The sequence below is a fragment of the Microcaecilia unicolor genome, chromosome 8 (assembly GCF_901765095.1).
Source record: "Microcaecilia unicolor chromosome 8, aMicUni1.1, whole genome shotgun sequence".
Classification (NCBI taxonomy): domain Eukaryota; kingdom Metazoa; phylum Chordata; class Amphibia; order Gymnophiona; family Siphonopidae; genus Microcaecilia; species Microcaecilia unicolor.
The window spans coordinates 124,884,404-124,906,080 of NC_044038.1; the positions used below are offsets into that span (position 1 = coordinate 124,884,404).

Here is a 21,677-nt window from a genome sequence, read left to right on the forward strand (position 1 = left end):
CCAGCCTGGGTAAACGCCTAATACACAGAGCCGAGCCAAGTCAACCCTTGCACTGTCTGGAGGAGCTGTAATTTGGCAGCGTCTCTACAAAAGCTGTTATTAAGTGTGTGATCTGTGCTAATGATAATACTGCCGGCCTGCAGACACTGCCCCTGCCAATCAACAGGAAGTGAAACAATGCTGAAAAAGGACAAAAAGGTGGACGCCCTGGGGTTTTATGTGCCAGTGCAGTACTCTAAGGATCTCTTCAGGTCTGGCTGTAGTTTTCTTCACTCATAGCACGTTTCCCCCCTCCCCAGGGATCGTGTCGCAAAGGGTTTCTAACCTGCTCCCCCGCAGGGTGGAGGTTGGCCAAGGAGAAGGGTTAGCACTGCCACCCTAAGGCGAGTGACTCTGGCCCAGGCCTTGAGCTCAGCTGGATCCACTAGATCCGGGACTTTATCACCTGCTATCGGAGGTAGGGACTCCCCTTCTCCCACGGATAGACACAGAGAGAGGGCAGTTTGGTTTCTTTGTTGTATGTTCTAGGAGCTTTTTCTTTTGACTTGCCATCAGAGCCCCCTCTCCCCTCACATAAGCCCTGATTTTTTTTTTCTGTAAGGATGATTCATGGCTTATGCTAGAAATTTGAACTTTTGTTTTTATTTCACTGGTCTGGATCAGGAATGACGACCCGCCTTCATCAGACTCAAGAGAAATTTTCTGCTGCAGTTCTTCCTGTGCTGTGTAGCACAACACACTTTCCCCCGTCTCTCATTTTCTGTTTTTTTCACAGTCCAAAATTGAGAACATTCATTTTTAATAAACTCCAGCCCCCACCATCCATCCACTGCATTTTATTAGTCCCTCTGCCAACAGCTTTCTCTCGTTTATTTGAGGCGTTTTATCACTGGATATCTAATAACTGGACTTATTTATTCTTCCCTTCAAATTTTAAATGGTTTTCCTGTTCTTCTTCAGTGGTGTAGTACTGTCACCATTTATCTCCTTCAGGTTTGAGCACTAAAAGGAGAAGGGAGGCAGAAACGGGGGTCTCAGGTGCAGAAAGAGGAGGAGATCAAAGGAACAGCGAGCTGGGGTGGGGATTATAGAGCTCGGCTTGTCCTGGGGCTGGACAGTGAAATCGGGGGTGTAAGAAGGTATAACAAGAAAGAGTTCGGGGTCACATAAGAGCAATGAGGGCCAAAGGGAGCCCGAAAGCCAGAGCGTAGATCAGCTAGAGGTTTGGGGGGGGGGGGGTGAGATTGGGGGCAGGACTCAGACGTAATGCCACATCAGGGAGGGAAGGGGGGCAGTTGAGACGGATCGGGGCGGGGGTCACAGAGGTAGCGAGAGATCGGGGCGGGGGTCTCTGCTGCTGTTGTGCTTCTTGGGTAGCTGGTGATGCTGATGAGAGGAGGATGCAGGCAGGGCGAGGAGGAGCAGCACCTGGAAGAGATCAGGGCTGAGAGAGCTCCCAGCCACCATCGCCTGTCTGCAGCCAGTTCCCCTCCCTCTTAGTAACTGACTCGCACGGGTGCGAAGAGCCGCGTCGATCCAGGAGCTACATCCTGTCATGTTCCTACCAGAATAACCGCCGATATCCAAAGGGAGGACAATACCTACGACTAACGGACCGGGACCAGAGCCAGCTGGCAGCAAGCGACAGCTATCACCTGAGTACGGCACAGGGAGCAAAGAGCAGCCACCGGGGCCTGGAGTGCTGCCCCCACCCCCCTTTTCGGTTCCGGATTTTCGATTGCTGCCGCTAATCTACGAATTGCCATCTGCTCGGATCTGAGAGCAGCACCTTCCCCTGCACGGGCGGGGGCCGGGGAGGGCTAATGCCTGACGGAGGCACTTGGAGACAGACCCAAGATCGCAGCCCAGCAGCCCGGGGCATAAGTGCCAAGCGCGACCGCTGGAAACCTAAAGGATAATTTGCCTTTTCCTCCTGGATCAATCACGTTCTGGGAGTAGTCTAGGACTGACTAAATAACTTGATGTGCTAGAAACCACTCACCTTCCTCGGCTATGTATTCTGTCATCTCAGCCTGCACTTGCATGTAAGGATCAATATGACATTATTTTTAAACTAGTCTTTTAGCAGTTTTTCTCTGTCCCAATCGGTTTAATTAAGTGCTAATGTTTTAAAGGAAAACTGCAAGATGCGTGTGTGTGTGTGTATTTTTCTCTCCTTGAAACCTGCCTCTCACCACATCATTTGTTCTGTTGCTTTTTCCCCCTCCAGATGTTTACATTTCCTGCTGATGTGCTGTCAGCTACAGGTATGTGTGGCATTTTGTCCTTTTCTCTCTTTGTTTTGTAGTACGCGGATAGAAAGGGATTTGCTTTCCTAAATGCGAGACATGCATCTCTTAAGTAGACACTGGAGAGAGAGAAAGAAAAACAATGAATGATCCGGATGGAAAGTTTCAAAAAGTATCTGTTGAAGCCGTAGGCAGAGTTGCGCACCTCTGCTGAGTTCAGGCTGAAGGGCAAGTTTTGCTGTGCAATGTATTTGTCTTCGGGAGATGTTATTTTTGGTGGGGATTTGAAATGGTATCTTTGGCAATCTCTCGCATCAGAGGCAGACAGAGTGTTAAACTACTACTGATTTGGAATGGTGATTGATGTCCCCGCGTTGAAATCAAAGCTCTGTTTACTTACTGAGGAAGTAACTTAAAACAAGGGGGGGGGGGTTAGGTAGAGAAAGAAGACTGTTTCCTGCTCCTCCTTTATACATGCGTCTGGGTGGACGTGCTGGTTTTCTTTCACTTTAGGCTAGTATGCATGGATGGTTTAAATGTCTAAGTGGAAATTGAGTCCTTTGAATGCAAGGTGAGTGAGTGACTGCTGATCTCAGAAGAATGTGTTTGTTTCCATTTAATGTGAACCCCCCTAAGGTAAGTGCAGCATATGAGTACACACATATTATACAGATACACATGACAGCCTCCTTGCCAGATAGGCTGCACTGATGGAGATGCTTTCCTCTGCCCCTGGGATTGTGAACAGCAAACGCTGCCCGAATGAATCCCTTAGGGCCAGGATCGGGGATGCACCTGTCAGTGCAGCTCCTTCCTGGCTGCTGCTGGGAAATAAAGCCTTAGGAGGAGCTGATGAGGAGCCACGACACCGAGACGGATATACTGGTTGCAGATGCATTGCAAACACAAACAAAACCCACTGACGAACTAAAAAAAACAGCGCGTCTTAATCAAAAAGAACGCACAGCTGTAAATCACTGGCCTGGCCTGGCCTGGCTTTGTATTTTTCAGCAAATGCTAGTAAGGGGCTGGAATGAGAAATGTCTCCCGGGGACGGCTCTCTACAGTAAGGACACAGATCTGGGTTGTGGTAACTGCAGTTAATCAAAGCTTCGTTTCGCTCTCGGTGCATCGGCGCGGAGCTGGCAGGCTGCCTGGAAAGCACTTGCTCAAATCTGATCTTCAGCCGCTTCAGAACTTTGCAAGTTATTGGCATCGATATACAGTTGGAACTCGCAGCCTTCCAAAGCAATAAACTAAGGCAAAAAAAAAAAAAACTGGGCAGTGCTGTGATACTACTGGAACAGTGGAACGATACTTACAGCCAGAGTTAGTGTTGGGTTTGCACTTTCCCAGGGTGGGGCACACGTTGTAGCATTTGTAGCGCTGCCTTCAGGTTTACTATCGCTTCCTGGATAATCTTTGAATTAGCACAAAGTTGAAGCTTGTAGCATCATTCCTCCCTGATGATTCAGGTGTGTTCAATATCCGGGAAATGACAGACTCTGACTGCGCTATATAGGATAAGGGACTTCTTTTGATCTGATGGTCTGTATAGCGCCATCAGAATCTGTGACAGTTTTTCTACCCCTCTGGAAGTTGTATGCAAGGGATTTTGGAGGAAGTTTATGAAAATACAATTTAAAAGAGGAGTTTTAGGCCCTGCAGTCTGATAGGAAACTGTAAGTGTAAGGGCATGTTAGTGATTTGAGGCTCTGATGCTCAGAAGTAACCGTGGCCCCTAGAGGCATTCGCGCCATACTAACGCCGGTATTTACCTGTGCAGAATGTCCAGAGGCCCAGAGCACGAGAACAAACAAGTAGCATGCTAATGTAGTAAAAGCTCATGACAATGAGGTCATTTTGTATTCCTCCGCAATGCTCAGAAAAAAAGCGTCCAAAACAAAACTGAATAACGCCAGGTTGCAGCAGGCTTTAGGATGTTGGAAGAGAGACTTTCTTTCTTCAAAATCTTCCGGTTTTGATTGCTTTTGAAAGCAAAAGGAAACCAGTGCAAGTCCTTAAGCTCTGGGTGTGCGAAACAAATATGCACAAGCCACAACAGACCCAAAAGTGAAAGCACACATTGGCAGCTGTTTCCTTCATTTAAATATAAGCATCCACGCTAAAATAAATAACTAAAAAATTAAAACCCATATTTAGGCCCCAGAAAACAGACGCCAATGTGTGCTTCACATTCGGGTTTTTGCCAGGTGCATGCCCACAGGAGCCGAGCTTACCTTGGAACTCTTCTGCGCATGCACCAAGCACAATCCTCCTGCCAAATTCCCTAATGCTCTATGCTATCAGCGCACCTATATATACATCTCATTAGCATTGAACATTAGGGAGTTGTTTTTCTGCACTGTTCCGGTGCTATTTTTATGGTGCTGTTCAGAAAAGTGCCAGAGTTTTGAGCAGTCTCCTCTGATTGAGTTATATTTATTGTGTTTTCTTAGACACTAGATGTTCAAGTACATTTGGGGACTCCGGGAGAGGGATTAAGAAGGAGGAGAAGGTGGCAGAGATAACAGTGAGGGAAGGGGGGGAAAGAGAGGGCAAACTGCTTCTTTTATTGGTTGAAGAGTAGGGTCTGAATGGGAAGCAGCCAAAGTTTAGATGGTACTTTTCTTGCCTTCCACAGCCAGCTTTCCCATCTCCTCACACCTTAAACTTGGGGGGTGAAAATGATCCCTGATTTCTGTTGTCCATGTGGACTTGGGCATACAGCTAGTCCTATGCATGTTGTCAGTGCAGCAACAAAAACAACCCACCATGAAAGTGGGTGAATTCTGGGCTTTCAGGTTTTTTTTTACAGTATCACCTGTACATTGTCCCCCGAATTCTATATTTGTCACCCAAATTTGGGCATGCAGGGCAGATGTGGATGCACATTAATTAGTTAATGAGCAGATAATCAGTTTTATTGATGTTAATTAGCACCAATTTGGAATTATGCATGCATCTACTTACACACTAATCTATAAAGGGAGGGACATGGGCGAGTCAGGAGCATTCCCAAAATTTAGATGCAGTGTTCTAGATTACAGTAGGTGTTAAGTCATCGCACCAAGCACTATTCTAGAAAAGACACTCGGCCCAGAGCGTTTTTATAGAAAAGTGCTTGGTGTGGATTTCTCCCAGCATCTAATTTTAAGCGCCATTTATTGAATCCTGTGGCTTTACAGCAGCATGTGGTGTGTGCTTTTTTTCAGTGTTATGGTGCAGTAACTCATGTGGTCGTTCCTGAGTTGGTAAGGTGACACAGTGGGGTAATCCTGAGAATGTGTCATTACTTTTTCTCAGGTAATGAAAGTCTCAGCTCTATGTCCTGTGCTGGTGGCACAGAACAATTAACTCTAAAACTTATTAGGGTTGTTGGAAGGGTCAGGCAATATAGGTGACAGGCTGGGGGTGCCATGCTACCAGTGGCAGAAATAAAAAGTAACCTCTAGGGTGGCTGCTTCTCTGGGGTGATGGTACTGGAGTTGGGCACCCCTTTGCCTGCGATGGTTCTGTACCTTATTAAGTTCTGATCCAAGAGACAGAAGGGATTTGGATTTACCTCACACCTTTTTTAGTAGTTTGAGGGAAGTTACATTTGGGCAGTCAGATATATAAAACCGTTTATCTAGCCAGGAATGCCTCCTGGCTGGTTAAATGGCACTTAACCAGCAATATTCAGTGGGTGATGGCCGGTTATCTCCTGCTAAATATTGCCAGTTAGCGCTTAGCAGATAACCAGTTATATATCACACGATATAACTGTCTGTCTGCCGCTATTCAGTGCATTACCAGCTAAGTTTGGCAGACAACTTAGGCTGTCGAAATAGCTGGAAGATCTTTGGCCAGTTTAAACTTAAGCAGCCAGTGCTGAATATCGGCTTGGCTGCTTTAATTTAAACTGGCCAAAAAGCACTTGGATATTCAATGCTGGTCACCGAAAAAAGCCTGACAGTTAGCTGTGCTCCCTCCCTTGGTCTCAATATCAGGCCCAGTATGTATTTTCCTGTTCCCAGAGGGTTTATAGTCCAAGAGGCCAATGTAGAAAGCCTAACTATGTAAGTTACACAGGTTTTATATGCCTGTTACTGGCTGAGCAAAGCAGAGAGGGATTGAGCATGGAAGATGTGGCAGTATCCTTTATTAAATGTATGGTAATGAAGACCATTAAGTGTTCCACTCACACACACAAAACATTTTTCTCCAGGTTCAGGACAGGGTAGCAGGTTTAGCAGAGAGGATTTAATGCCGGTTTTTAAGATTTAGCTGCCAGTTTTGTCATTTTCTGCAACCAGAAAGAATTACTTACATATTTAAAAGACTGACCGGAGGTAACAGAGCTTGTGTGCATGTCAGAACAAAAATGAAAGAATCAGTACACATCCTTGCCTGTTTTGTGCATAAATATCAGCCTCGCAAAAATTCTATGTATGCTGACACTTTGTTTTTGTTCAGACGTGCGCAGAAGAAGTTGCGCTTACCATAAAACCTTTGCGCCCAAATTACAATGAGATTTGCATATACTTAGCTTTCTGCATGGTGCAATATTATGCTTACTAGCCGTTGAGCCCGTAAAAATGGGCTAATAAAGGAAGGGGGGGGGTTGAAAGGCCCCCCCCCCAGCTAGGTCATCGCCGCCACCGCGCCCCCCTCTGCCCTCCCGGAGTCCCCTCCGCCACCCCTCCACCTGGGCCAGGTACCTGGCTTCACTATTCAAACCGGCGGAACGCAGCACACAGCTCATCTGAGCTGCCGTTGGCCTTCCTTCTTCTCTGCGTGTGTTCCGCCCTCGTGTGACGTAACGTCGGTGAGGGCGGGACACAGGCAGGTAAGGAAGGCCAACGGCAGCTCAGATGAGCTGTGTGCTGCATTCCGGTGGTTTGAATAGTGAAGCCAGGTACCCAGGCCGGGTGGAGGGTGGGTGGCGGCGGCGACTCCGGGTGGGTGGGGGGAGCGGTAGCGGCAACCCTGGGGGGGGGAGCAGTGGCGACGGCGGTTCCCTCACTCGCAGGTGCGCAGGTTTCCTCTCTGTCACGCCCCCGTCATCACATATTGATGCGGGGGCGGGACAGAAAGGGTCTCTACTGCGCATTTGCGAGTGAGTACGCCTCTTGCCATTTATATGTTTGACGGCAGAAAAGACAGCAGCACACGGTTTCTGCAGCAGCTTCTAAAGAGGTAATAATTCTCCATTTAGCTACCCCTAGACCACGTGTTATCAGCCTATTATAGGCATCTAGAGTCTGTTACAGAACATTAGTGTAACCTGCTACTGGTATGGCAGAGATGTGCATAACTTGCAGTATTGTGTAAGTTACCTGCTTAGGTGAGATCTCCACCTATATCCTGCCCATACTCTGTCCCCGAGTGCGACCCCATTGTAAATATGCACCATGGGGTCCTTTTACCAAGCTGCGATAAAAAGTGGTCTGTGGTAGTGTTGGCACGCATTTTTGGTGTATGGCGGGCCAGTTTTTAACCGCATCTGGAAAAAAGGGCTTTTTTTCAATGGGTCAGGAAAAAGGCCTACGGTAAAATTGAAACCAGCGTGTGCCTATTTACAGTCTGAGCCCTTAATGCCACCCATTGATCTAGCAGTAAGGGCTCACATACTACATGCACGGTGACTGGTCAGTGCATGTCAATTGTCAATTAACGCCGGAAAAGCCACGTGTGATAGTAAATAAAAAAATAATTTGTCCCAGTGGTATGGGCATGCGCCAAATCTGAAATTACTGCCAGGGGACATGCTAGCCTGGCGATAATCTCATTTTGGTGTGCACTGCATGCTGTGCCTTTGTAAAAGGGCCCCTGTGTAAGTTAAGCAGGTATTTACAGAATAGCGCTTAGGCAAAATATTGCCATTTACATGCGTTTGTGTATACGTATGTCATTCTTCTATCAACACACGTGTAAATATGAGCGTCTGGTTTACAGAACTGCTGTTTATGGTTCTGTTTTATTAATGTAATGTAATATAGCTTTTATATCCCGCTAACGCCCTCAAAATGGTTCAAAGTGGGTAACAACTAAGAGAAATGAAATAACAAAATTAGCCTAAGAATTTCTTGAACAGATAACTTTTCAAATTTTTACGAAAAGAAATAAGAACCCATAGAATGCAGAACAGATGTAAGGGATAACCAGAAATGAGGAGCTTGATAAATGGAAGAATCCTCACTCCTGAAAAAGAAGGCAAAAACAAGCAAAATGGATCTCTAGTTCTGTTAATATTGTTAGCTGTGGGAAATGAAAAAAAAAAATAATATAAGCCGGAACAAAGCCATCAAATATTTTGAATATTATACACGGACGTGAAATGGCAGCCAATGAAGAGAGATCAGAGCAGCAGAAGCACTATCTGATTTTTTAAGTCTCAATATAAATTTGGCTCCTATATTTTGCAAAATTTGTAACTGAATGAAGTTTAGTAGTAAGAGATAAATTTAAATGTTACAGTAATCAAAATGAGTTAAATTGATAGCCTGCACCAGAATAATAAAATGCTGAACATGAAAAAAATAACAAATTCTACGTAATTGTCAAAGTTTAAAGATTACATCTTTTGTAATATGATTTACCTGAGGTTCAAAAGAGAGACTGTTGTCAAGAATAACATCACTAAACTTATACAGCACACAGTGGTTTACAATAAAAATAGCGAATCATTAAAGAGAACTCCATTAATTCAGATAGGAAAGGCATTAAAACTCATACAAGACACAAACACGCCATAATATAAAACTAGATCTAATGTGAAATTGTTTTCTGCAGAGCAGTGATCACAAGGAGCATCAGTAGAATTATGAACCCTTGGTTCCCTGTTCTCAGCCTGCTAGTTCCCCTCTTATCTTACTCATAGGATCAGTTTCCTTGGATCCACACCTCTTCTGCTTCCACCTGTCCAACTTTTTCACCAACACACAGACATTTAAATGCATGAAAAATATATATATGAGTTTTGATAACCTACTGTGTACCACTTTATGAGTAAAGTACTCATGGTGGTTGGGGCCCTGCCATTTCAGTTTTTTAAGGATTTGTGGGGTCTGGGATCTTTGCAGAACTTTCTGGACAGTGGAGACTCAGCCTGAGAGCAAACGTCTGTACAACAAAATGAAAAAGACTGAATTATGTTAATCTTGAATCTGCAGCTTCTGGGAATTTTTTTTTTTGCTACAGTATGTGCTTGTGCTATTGTAGGGGTGTTCATGGTCTTTTGATATCCTAATGTGATGTACTCTCTTCCCTTCCCGCCCTCTCCTTACTCTGCATTTCTTTCCAAATGCCCTTCTCTCTTGGACCTCTCTGATTCTGTACCTGGAAACTTCCACCTGCTCCTTTGGGCTTTAGAACCTTCTCAGACTGTGGCTAACATACCTTGAGCCTTCATTGGAGCTGCAAGCAGTTCCCTCCTCCCACTCCATTGTCCTGGCTTTTACTCCCTCTCCCACCTCCAGCTTCTAAAGTAAGTTTTTTTCTTATCACCTCATTAGACCCTGTCTTTAATTTCCAACCACTATCACAGCTCTTAACCACAATTCTCCTTAAATTCTGATAGCCCCACTTGATTTTGATTTGATTTATCACTTACCACAACAGTATTAAAGCAGTTTACAATTAAATTTTAAAACCATGCAAACATTACATAACAAGAATTAAAAAAACAAGCAAACAAAAATTTCTAATTCAGAACACCCTCCTCCTATTAGATGGTAACCCCCCAAAAGCAGGGACCCTCTCTTATGTATGACTGTAAAGTGTCTCATACACTTGGGTAGCATTTACTGACAGCAAAAACAGGTTTGAATCTCGTGTTTGTCCCTTAAGCAATTTTCAGAAGTAATATTCCAAATAATTCCAGTTTTATTATTTATTTCTTTGAATTTAGCTCTCAGCTTTTCAGCAGTAGTTCAGGGTGAGTTACAGTCAGGTACACTAGGCATTTTCCTGCCCCTAGAGAGCTTACAATTTGATTTTGTACCTGGAAAATGAAAGGTTAATCCATAGGTTCTATATATGATACCCACATTTCTGCACCCAGCTTTATGTGTGCATCTAGCATGCGCGCACAATTAAATTGGCTAGTGAGCCAATCAGCACCAATAATTGGGTGTTAACGATTGTTGGCTTTAATTGGCAACAATTTGAATTTGTACACACATCTTGCTAAACTCTTGTGTGAAGATGCAAGTACAAATCTTATAGTGTGCAACTCAAAAGAGGGTGTGGCCATGGGAGGGGCATGGGCAAATCAGGGGCTTTCACTAAAGATGTACGCAGTATTACTGAATTCCGGGGATCTGCGTCTAACTTACTCACCAAGATTTACACCACTTTTCAGCTGGTGTAAATCCTCGTGCTCAAAGTTGGGCAAAAATCCTGGTGTGACTTGCTATTCCATAAAGGGTGCCAATTCCAGAATGCCTGTTACAGAATACCATTCAGTTCTGATTTGCACCAAGTTTTGAGTGCCATTTACTGAATCTAGCCCTAGTTGATTTGCCCAAGGTCACAAGGAATGTTAGTGCAATTTGAACCCTGCCTTCCTGTTTTTACTACTAGGCTATTCTTCTAGACAAGCTAAATTAGCCACTGTTGGAACAAGATGCTGGGCTCAAAGATTCAATGGTTTATCCATCATGATACATATTATAATATGAGATAGTTTTTTCTTAATCATCTGCAAAGCAACCTTCTATCTCTTGGTAAGGGTCCTTGAACCATCATTGGGTTCTGTATATAGTTTAACCTGCTCAGGGCATAAGGTACTGCCATGCATATCTGCTTAAGATGCTTTTGTTAATGTTTTATTTTGATTTAACAGGTCTGGTTATAAGGGGAATTTTAATTCAGCCTCAGTGGGCTGGTTTAGCTGTAAGCATTGGATCAGAGTTAGCAGATCAACAAAGAACTACAGCTTCTGACCCCTTGGAAGGTTGTGAAAAGTCTGACTTTTGTAAAAAAAAAAATCTTTGCTACTGAAATTCGGACTGCAGTCAGGTGTATCCAAGCCCTGTCCTCAGAAAGCCTCTGTAGTGTAGCTGCAAACTCTGCTTGTTTCTTGGATGTTTTCAAGTGGGGGCCAAAATATTGAGATTCCCAATGGAAATTTGAAGCTTTCCATATAATTCAGGCATCTCCTGTCAGACCTGGATTATTGGATTCTGGTTGGAAATCACATCAGAACAATTTAGAGAAATCGGGCTCAAACCAAACTGAAAGTCTCCGAAGAAAACAGGGATCAAACTGCATTTAACAGGGCTGCACTTACAGTTCACAATGACAGCATATGAAGTGAAGAAGAATCCAAGGCAATCAGGGGCTAAGGACAAGCAATGAAATGATTTCCAGCAGATGTGGTGGTTACATGGCCTAGGACAGAAGTACTGCGCCCGTGAAACTGTGTTGCTAAAACTCAATATGCTGTTTTTTATCATAGCAATTCCTCCTGTACAGAAAACACTGTCTCTTATGTATGGACATCTTTTCACTGTCCCAACATCTCCCTTTTTGCAGAAAGAATTCCTGCAGAATTCTACATATAAGAACATGTTGTTGTCTTACCTCAAGAATGTTCTTGTAAGTCAAATCTGTTGCGTTAATTAATTATTTTGGCTCTGTTTTAAACTGAAATATTGTGGGGTGCAGCTGGATGAGCTTATCATTCATTGACTCTCGTGCCCTTTCCTGACGGACAGTAGTTAGTGTGTTTCCTCTGGCTTGCCTGACTGGGTTACTTGACTTTTTGGAGAGAAGTCACTTACTGAGGTCTTCTACAAGTCTGACTTTTGCTGAAGGGTATAGTGAGGGGACAGACAGGGTAAGAAAGCAAAGGCTTTGGTCCAGAAGCAGGGGAGGATAACAGAGTCAGAGAGCAAAGTGTTCCTCAGGGCTCAGGATGTTTGCAGAATCATATTTCATTCAGCACTGCAGCCTCTCTTCCTGTCCATTGTTCACTTTCTTTCCCACTGATCAAGAAAAACTCTCTTTCACCTGATTCATTCAGAAAGGCCTTTTCAGCACTGCACACCCTGAGGCTTTCTCACTTGACTGACTTTCTTTCCCTATCATTGTGATGTTCCTTGAGTGTACTTCCTGCCAGTGAGAATGCACCAACCAAACCTTTCAGATTGCCCCTCTCTAGGACCACACTGATTCTGTGCTGTGAACTTCCACCTGCTCCTTTGGCTTTACAACCTTCCCAAACTGGGGCTACAATGCCTTGAGCCTTCATTCACACCTGTATATCCTCCCCTTACACTGTCCTAGGTTTTAGTCCCTCTCCCACCTTCTGTTTGGCTCAGACAGCGTAGTGATAATTTGCCCTCTGACTGAGAAATGTGGACCTTGCACAAGTGTCAACCAGCAGGTGTCACTCTTGAATGATAGCTGGGTCTCCCTCTCCTAGGATCTGTAACTGCTGCCTCTGGGTCTGATGAGAGAGGGGTGAAGAGGTTTATTGGGACTCCAAATTTAGGCCATGAAAATATTTAGACTAATTAATGATAAAATGAAAACAAATAATTGCCAGGGTGTGTGCTTTGGCCTTGATTGAAGTAAATGCGGTACATTAAGTCTTAAATAAATATAAATAAACGTATCTCCAGAAATTAATTCCTAATAGTAATACATTGGAATAAGAAATTCTTTAGGAAAAAGATTATTCATATTATTTATCTTTTGGTTTATTGGAGGCATTTGAAAGTATAATTTTTGCCTAGGTTTACGTAGAGGAGTGTGGTAGCCGTGTTAGTCCACTCTTAAGGTTATCAATAGAAATCAAACAAAATAAAACATGGAAAAGAAAATAAGATGATACCTTTTTTATTGGACATAACTTAATACATTTCTTGATTAGCTTTCGAAGGTTGCCCTTCTTCCTCAGATCGGAAATAAGCAAATGTGCTAGCTGACAATGTATATAAGTGAAAACATTCAAGCATTACTATGACAGTCTGACAGGGTGGGAGGAGGGGGGTGGGTAGGAAGTATGCATGGGGACATCAAAGCATATCATTGATATTCTAACAGGATGGGTGTGGATAGGTGAGGGGAGGGTGATCAACAGAGACATACAGCTTTATGGTTTATAATGGGCTAGGAACCCCAGATCCTTGTTAAGTCCTTTCTGTTGGGTGTTAAAATATTCAATCATTCTGACTTCAAAGGTCTTACGTTCTTGTATGGTTTTAAAGTTACCTTTCAGGATTCTCACTGTGAAGTCACTGGTACAGTGTCCTGGTCCTGTAAAATGTTGACCAACAGGCGTGGGAACCCTGCTGGCACCAGTATTGTTCATATGATGTCTATGTAAATTGCCTAGGTTTACAAAATGCTAGGACTTATGTCTATTGAGAACAAAGTGTAGATGGATTATTTGAAAGAGGTAAGGTATCAACAAACAGAGAATACGAGGGTCTTAATTTCTCAATTTCTTTTAAGTACCCGACTGCCTCTCAACGTTCTCAGCTTCTGCCAGCTCAGGAGCAGGAGTCAGATCCAAAATTTTCTGTAAGATGTACTGGATTCCCCTGTGGAGAGTTCATTCACAAGGGACAGGCAGATTCAGCAGATCTCCCCTGCCTTTCTGTCGCGATTGAAAAGGTGAGCCCCTGTTGCTCCTGCCAATGCTGGCTCTGAATGCAAAATGGCTGCTGCAACCTCTAGCGGTAGTCTCATGGTAGGGGTCAGGCCTTCCATATGATAGCAATTTGCATTTTTATTCATTTTTGTATTTTATTAATGTTTGCATTCTTATTAATTGTGCAATGCAACATTTTACTACATTATTGATTTCTACTATCTTACTATCTCCTACTCACCTATGCGTTTGCTTCGATCCCTGAATGACTATCGATTAGTCCTTCCTAAACAGGCCATCCCCGAAACCACAAGACATTGTGCATTCTGTGTTGCTGCTCCATTTCACTGGAATTCCCTCCCTCACAAAATTATAGCCGAAATTTCATTTATGAAATTTAAACTATCCATAAAGACTTGGCTATTCCGCCAGGCCTTTGATACTACATAGGGTGTCTTGCTGCTATAGGATCAGTTATTCTCATCCTTCTTCTTTACTGTTCCTGCAATATATCCCCTGTACCTTTCCTCCCATCCCTCCCCCTTTATTTTCCTCTTCCTATCTTGCAGCTTGAGAATGAATGTGAATGCTTTCCTGTCAAATTATTGTAGTTCTTTTCTATTTTTTCCTAATTGTGTTTTTATTGTACACTGCCTCAATTTCTACCTGTTAGTTTAAGGTGGTATATCAAATTTATCATAATAAATAAAATAAATAAACCTAAAATCAAATACCACACCTAAAATCCACATTTTCAATTGCACAGGAAGCTTTGAAACAAAATTTGTGGAAGTGGATAGTCCATAGATTGTCTCTTAAATATTAGGAACCTAAGGAACAAAACGTCCATGATTTATGATCTGTTTTCTTGTTATCTGATGGAGACTTACCCAGCTAGATCTCATTTTATGTTTGAAATCATCTTGTTAAGCATGAAGGTGGTATTCTAGTCAGTTTGTACATAATGTTTTTTCTTCCTTGGAATTATCACATTATACCTTATTCATCCATATCAATGGCATTACTGCTCTTCACTGATTTTTATTCTATCAGGGTCTACCTGTTTCCATACTATCACTTGAAGAATTCAGATGTCTAATAACAGAACTCAGTCTTTTGTCAGGGTCTTTATTGCTACTGTTAATATTCATTTAGAAAACCCTTCTACCACCTGAGAGACTGGCTTTGTTTTCCTTTTATATGATCTTGGTTTTGTACTATTGTTTTCTAAAGCAATCAATATTGGAGGCCACTGTCTGGATTTAGTGGCTGATAAGGCATGTACCTTTTCCAACTTCATCCTACAGCTTGGACTTCTCGCATAAGATGATCAGTACTGAGGTGAGGCCCACCTTCAGTATGAGTGAAATATTTCAACTCGTAATATGGAAGATGTTGCTATCCTAATACTGTTAGAGGAGCAACAGAGTTCAAGCTGTCCCTAAGAGCTGCAACCCAAATCTCAACCCTGTCATTTAGGGACAGAGACTAAATGACAGGGTTGAGATTTGGGTTGCAGCTCTTAGGGACAGCTTGGACTCTGTTGCTCCTGTAATTCTCAAAAAGAACAGATCATTGATCAATAATTCCTGGTTTTCTGCTGAACTTCATTCCTTTAGAAAATCTGTGCATCAAGCAGAACATACTACTACTACTACTTAGCATTTCTATAGCGCTGCCAGCAGCGAAGGAAGGATTACTCACAGTTGAATCTTGACTTGTATAAGAATTTACTATTCAGGTACAAAGAGTGGAAAAAGCATCTTTTGTCTAATTCGTTCACGGGAAAAATATCCCAAGCAGTTATTTTGCACTACTACTACTTATCATTTCTATAGTGCTACTAGATGTACGTAGCACTGTACACTGGTCATAAAGAGACAGTCCCTGCTCGATAGAGTTTACAATCTAATTAGGACAGACAAACAGGACAAATAAGAGATAAGGGAATTACTAAGGTGGGAATGATAAAACATGGGTACTGAAAAGGGGAGGGGTGAAGATGAGGGAAGGCGGGGGGAGGCGGGAGGGATCTGGGGAAACACTAACAGTAGGGTCTTGGAACGTGAATGGGCTTCACCATCAGGGGAAGCGGGGCCGAGTGTTTAAGGAATTGAATAGGTTAAAATGGGATGTGACAATGATGCAAGAGACACATCTGAGACCGAGAGACACACATTTATTGCGGCGCCGGCCCTTTAGAGAAGTACTGGTACATCAGGGATGGGAGGCCAGAAGGGTTGGGGGAGTAGCTATAATGGTGCGGCACACCTGTGGGCTAAGCATACATGAAGAATTTTGGGACTCGAGTGGCCGATGTTTGGGGATTAGGGGACTTCTACAAGGTAAGGAGATCACATTTATTAATATTTATGCACCTAATGAAGGTCAGAAGCAATTTTTTGATTCTCTGAAGGAGGAAATCCAAGGTTTTATTAAAGGCCAAGTGATCATAGGGGGGGATTTCAATATTGCCCCAGACGCGGATTTGGATCATTCCATGGGAAGGAGGGGGGTTGGAAGCATCGGTCGTAAGGCGTTGTTGAACTTTTTGAAGGAATGTGAGGTAGTGGATTGCTGGAGATTATTACATGGAACACAGAGAAATTACACCCATTATTCACATGCAGCACAGTCTTATGTGAGGTTAGACAGTTTGTGGGTACACCGCAACAGTTGGCATATGATAGAAGCAGCAGAAATAGAGACTTGTCAGGTCTCTGATCACACTCCTATATGGATTAGGTTTAAGGGGCTGGGGGGTAGGCAGAGGGGGGGGCCTATGGAGGCTCAACGAGACTCTATTGGGAGATGAAATAGTGAGGGAGGACATCAGGAGGGCGATACAGGAATTTTATCAACTTAATGATAATGGTGAGGTTAATGATGGATCCTTATGGGATGCTATGAAAGCAGTGGTTAGAGGATTTCTGACCTCTTTCAGAAATCCTTGGAGTTACGAGCTCACCTAGTGCAACTGGAAAAACAACATAAGAGGCAATCCACAAAAAAGTTGGGGGAGTAGCTTACAGCAGTAAGGGGAGCATTGGCACAATTGCAAATGATAGAGATTGAATATATGCAAACCAAGCTGAAACAGCAGACCTTTGAGTTTGCTAATAAATCAAGCGCTTTTCTGGCACATCGGTTGCAGGCAAGGCGAGTGAAGACACTTATTCAAAGGCTGAGAGATGGTAAGGGGGGTTGGCATTATGCAGATGTGGATATATCTAGAAGCTTTGGGACATACTATGAAGAATTGTATAAGAAGGGGGAGGATATGAATAGGGGGGAAATAGGGCAATTTTTAGATCAGCTACAGCTCCCATGTCTTAGTGAAGCTGAGCGAGTACGATTGGGAGAACCGATAAGATGGGGGGAAGTATATGGGGTAATTAAGAACCTCCAGAATGGGAAGGCCCCAGGATTGGATGGTTACACCGCTCGGTTTTTTAAGTGTTATGCAGAGGAGTTGGGGCCCCAGCCTATCAGGCCAGGGAATGGAGTATTGGAGGGAAGGGGGATCTCGAATTCATTGATGGAAGCAGGGATCTCTTTGTTGCTTAAGCCAGGAAAGGATCCCACTGTGTGTGGCTCCTTTAGACCCATTTCACTTTTAAATGTTGACGTAAAGATACTGGGCAAGGTGTGGGCCAACAGGTTGGGACGGGTCCTACCAAAGTTGATAGGGGATGACCAGTCGGGGTTTATCCCGGGTCGATAGGTGGGTGACAACATTCGCCGTACCCTCCACTTGCAATGGGAAGCACAGAAGAGACTCTCAGGGGCAATACTGTTAACACTAGACGCCGAAAAAGCATTTGACAGGGTTGACTGGGTGTTTCTGAAAGAGGTTATGCAGCGTATGGGTCTTGGGGATAATTTCTGCAGGTGGATGGCAGCCTTGTATGCGGCGCCGAAGGCCTGTATACAGATCAACGGCCAGTATACCTCCTTTTTTGCTATTGAACGTGGGACCAGGCAGGGCTGCCCCCTGTCGCCCTTATTGTTTGCTATATATATAGAGCCCTTGGCAGAGAGGTTACGTAGCCATCCGGAGTTTAGGGGTTTCACAGTGGGGAAGAGGGAATATCGCATGGCACTGTATGCGGATGATCTGTTGCTTTATGTGACAGATCCAGGGAAAACGTTGGAGGTGGTGGTAGATGTCCTGGGGGAATTTGAACAGTATGCAGTGTTGCGGATTAATATGGAGAAATGTGAAATATTAGGCATTTCGATCTCCCAGGAAGAAGAAAACTGTTTGAAGCAGAGGTTTGCTTTTAAGTGGGCCGGAAGTCATATTAGGTATCTGGGGGTTTGTATTCCTAGAGATCTGAGTTGAGTCTATGGACTTAATTATGGCAAAATAGTGGAGTGCATTAGAATTGAATTATCACGGTGGAAAGGGTTGTGGCTGTCATGGTGGGGGAGGATGGAGGTAATAAGGAAGAATGTCTTGCCTAGGCTGTTGTTTCTGTTTCAGTGTTTGCCGGTGGCGGTCCCCAAGCGGGAGATGCAGCAATTACAACGCCAGATATTGCAATTTGTATGGGACGGCAAACATCCCCGGTTAGCGGGAAGGGTGATATGGGGAGAGATTGAAAGAGGGGGTAGAGCAATGCCTCGGCTTGAGTGGTATTATCAGGCTGCTCAGGTCAAGATGGTGCTGGAGTGGGAAGGGGGCAGGCTTAAGCCAACAGGTCAAGTGGAACAATCGTACTTCCCACATAGGGGTTTAAAATCATTATTATGGACCACTGAGGGATTGGGGGGGTGTTGGCGGGCGTGGATAACCCATATCTTAGGCACATTTTGACTGTATGGGAGGAATTTCGGAGGAAGTGGGGACAGGGAGAGGGGGTCTCCACTAGGGCGGGGATAAGATGGGAGCCGAAGTTCGGGGCCGGGAAGGATAATCGGGTTTTTGTGCAATGGGATCACTTGGGCCTTTCAAGTTTTCGAGATGTGCTCCAAGGGGCTCAGATTAAGAGCTTTGAGGAACTGAGGTTACAATATGGACTCCCTGAAGGAGATTGTTTTTCTTACTTACAGATTAAGTATTTTATGGGAGCGATGAGGTGGAGGGGGGGCAGCCCTCAGGATAAGGAGAGCTTGGAGAATTTATGGGGTATATTACGGAGGGTGCCTAGATCCATCTCGGTGCTATACAAATTTATGAGAGGCAGTGACCCTGCCCCCTTTCGCTTCAAGGGAGCATGGGAATCAGACTTAAATTGCTGCTTCAATGATCAGGAATGGGAGAGGATATGTGGGGAGGTTCAAAAGGCCTCCACGTGCGCTCTAGTGCAAGAGAATGCATACAAGGTGCTATCGAGGTGGTATTACACTCCTGAGAGAATTAGGGGTATGTACCCTAATGCTTCTGACCGGTGCTGGAGATGTGGTAAAGACAAGGGCTCATTTCTGCACATTTGGTGGTCCTGCCCCCGGTTGATACCATTTTGGGAGGCGGTGATGAAAGCATTGGTAAGAATGTTTGGAGATTCCATGGTGTGCAGTCCACAGGTGTGCTTGCTGGGGATGTATAATGACAGTGACTCATGAGAACGGAGCAAAATTTTACGTTGGGGTCTGGCGGCGGCAAAATGCCTGATAGCTCAGAAGTGGCGAGTTACTGGCCCTCCTTCCTTGGAAGATTGGAAAGCAAAATTAGAACAACTCATAGCTATGGAACGCTTAATGGCATACTGTAGAGATGGGGAGCTACGGCGCAAGAGAGAATGGTCTCAACTGCAAGAATGGGTGGGGACAATCAAACTTTGATAGGAACGGGTGATAGTTGGGGGGGGAGGAGGGAAGGGAGGGAGGGAGGGAGGGAGGGAGGGAGGGGGCGGTAGGGAAGGGAGGAAAGGAAGAGGAGGGCTAGAGGGGGAAGTGAGGCAATTATATGCTTGAACAAATTTAAGGGGGTAGGACAGAGCTGAGGGTGTAGACCCTTGTTTATAGTGATTGGGAGTTGATAGTTCAGTTTTCACCATAAGGGTGACTGGGTTGTTGTTTTGTTCTTTTCTGTTATATTATATGGATGTCCAATATTTTAGGTCAACTTGGCATTATCTGTACTGTCTTGAATGTTGTAAGTTGCTTCATTAATAAAAATATATAAAGTGAAAAAAAAAAACATGGGTACTGAACAAGTCAGTAAGGGTTAGGAGTTAAAAGCTGCATCAAAAAGGTGGGCTGTGGGCCACATTCAGTATATGGCACCCAAAGTTAGCTGCGATCTTTATAGAATAGTACTTAGCATGGTTTCCTGCACTCAGCTTTGGGCATGAAGGCTTATGCCTGATGAAACCTGGTATAAATGTTGGCACGCAACCAATGGCAGTTGGATGCATAAACGATGCGCCTAAATTGTCAGAATGCCTCTAACCTGTCCATGCCCTCTTTTGAGTTGCACATGAGAGAATTTAGGTGCACAGTGTTATAGACTAGCACATAGGCAGGTCCGCGCATGTCCTAATTAGTGCCAATTAACATCAATAATGGATTGTTAATGACTCGTTAACTAATTTGTACATATAACCTTTATAGAATCCAAGGGTGTGTGAGAATTATCCTCTGTTGATGACGTGATTTTTTTGCTAGGTTTTTAACAAATAAGGGGTCATCACTTTAGAATAAGTTATTTCTCTCCCTGAGCTCTCTACATCAGTTGTTCATCAGAGCACTCTTTCTTGCTTTGCTGTGTTGTTGGAATTGCACCTTGGGAAATTTCTCAGTTTAGAACTCTTCAGCAGATAACATACCCACCAAATTATTTAAAGACTCTTGATGTTCCTTTTCTCCAATAATTTTACATAAGTGCATACAAGCCCAGCATTCTGTTTCCAACAGTAGCTAATCCAGGTTATAAATACCTGGCTATGCCAAAAGAATAAAATAGATAAGCAGTAGATTTTTCCAAGTCCACCTTAAGAATGGTTTATGGACTTTTCTTTTAGGAACTTGTCCAAAACTTTTTAACATACTAAGTGGTCCTTTTACCAAGCTGCAGGAAAAGGGCCCTGCGCTAGCGGCAGAGGCCATTTTTCCCACGCACCAGGGCCCTTATTACTGCAGTGGGTAAAAAGCCCCAGACAAACATGGTCATGAGGTAAGAGAACTATTACCATGTGGCCATGCGGTGGGGAACCGTTACCGCTACCAACTGAGTTGGTAATAAGGGGTCTCATGTCAACCTGGCGGTAACCAAGTGACAATGCCCGATTACTGCCGGGTTACCGCCGCACAAGCTATTTCCGGGGGTTTTCTTTATCCCCCAGAAATGGTGTGCGCTCGGGGTGGAACTATTGCCGCATTGGGCTTACTGACACTTTGTAAATGACACCCTATTACACTAACCACTTTTACTACATTCTCTGGCAATGATAGTAAATACATCTTTTGTTGCTCTTAGGAAGATTCTGGATCCTAGGGCATTAAAGATACTCGTATATGTGCTTGTAATAAACCATCTAGATGTATCTTGTTACTTATAGGGAGTCCACTTTATCAAATTGAATAGTTCCAATTTATTAAAAAAAATCACTGGTTAATCTGTAATATTAGAATGCATGATCCCTTTGTTAAAGGACCAGCACTGACTGATATTTTAGCCTGAATCAAATTTAAAATTTTAATCATGATCTAATGTGTTTATTACACTAGTATTCCAAGCTGCTTACATTTTCTGTTCTGATCCCATATTCCTAATCCATAATCTTTGACCCTCAGAAGATCATCTCCTCATCATTCCAGCAATATTTAGGGTGCAGCTTGATAACTTCATGTAACACAGCTTTTTGCTTTTTGCTCCTACTCTTTGGAATGCTCTC

General features: G+C 43.8%; 1 protein-coding gene across 1 annotated transcript in view; it reads left to right on the forward strand.

Moving 5' to 3' along the window:
• The first annotated feature begins 1,890 nt into the window (after positions 1-1,890).
• Positions 1,891-21,677, forward strand: part of FGF18 (fibroblast growth factor 18) — a 329,098-nt gene continuing 309,311 nt past the window's right edge. The window contains exons 1-2 of the mRNA XM_030212031.1: positions 1,891-2,045; positions 2,231-2,267. Of these exons, the coding sequence (XP_030067891.1) occupies positions 2,014-2,045; positions 2,231-2,267 (69 nt within the window). The 5' untranslated portion in view covers positions 1,891-2,013. The remainder of the gene's footprint in view (positions 2,046-2,230; positions 2,268-21,677) is intronic.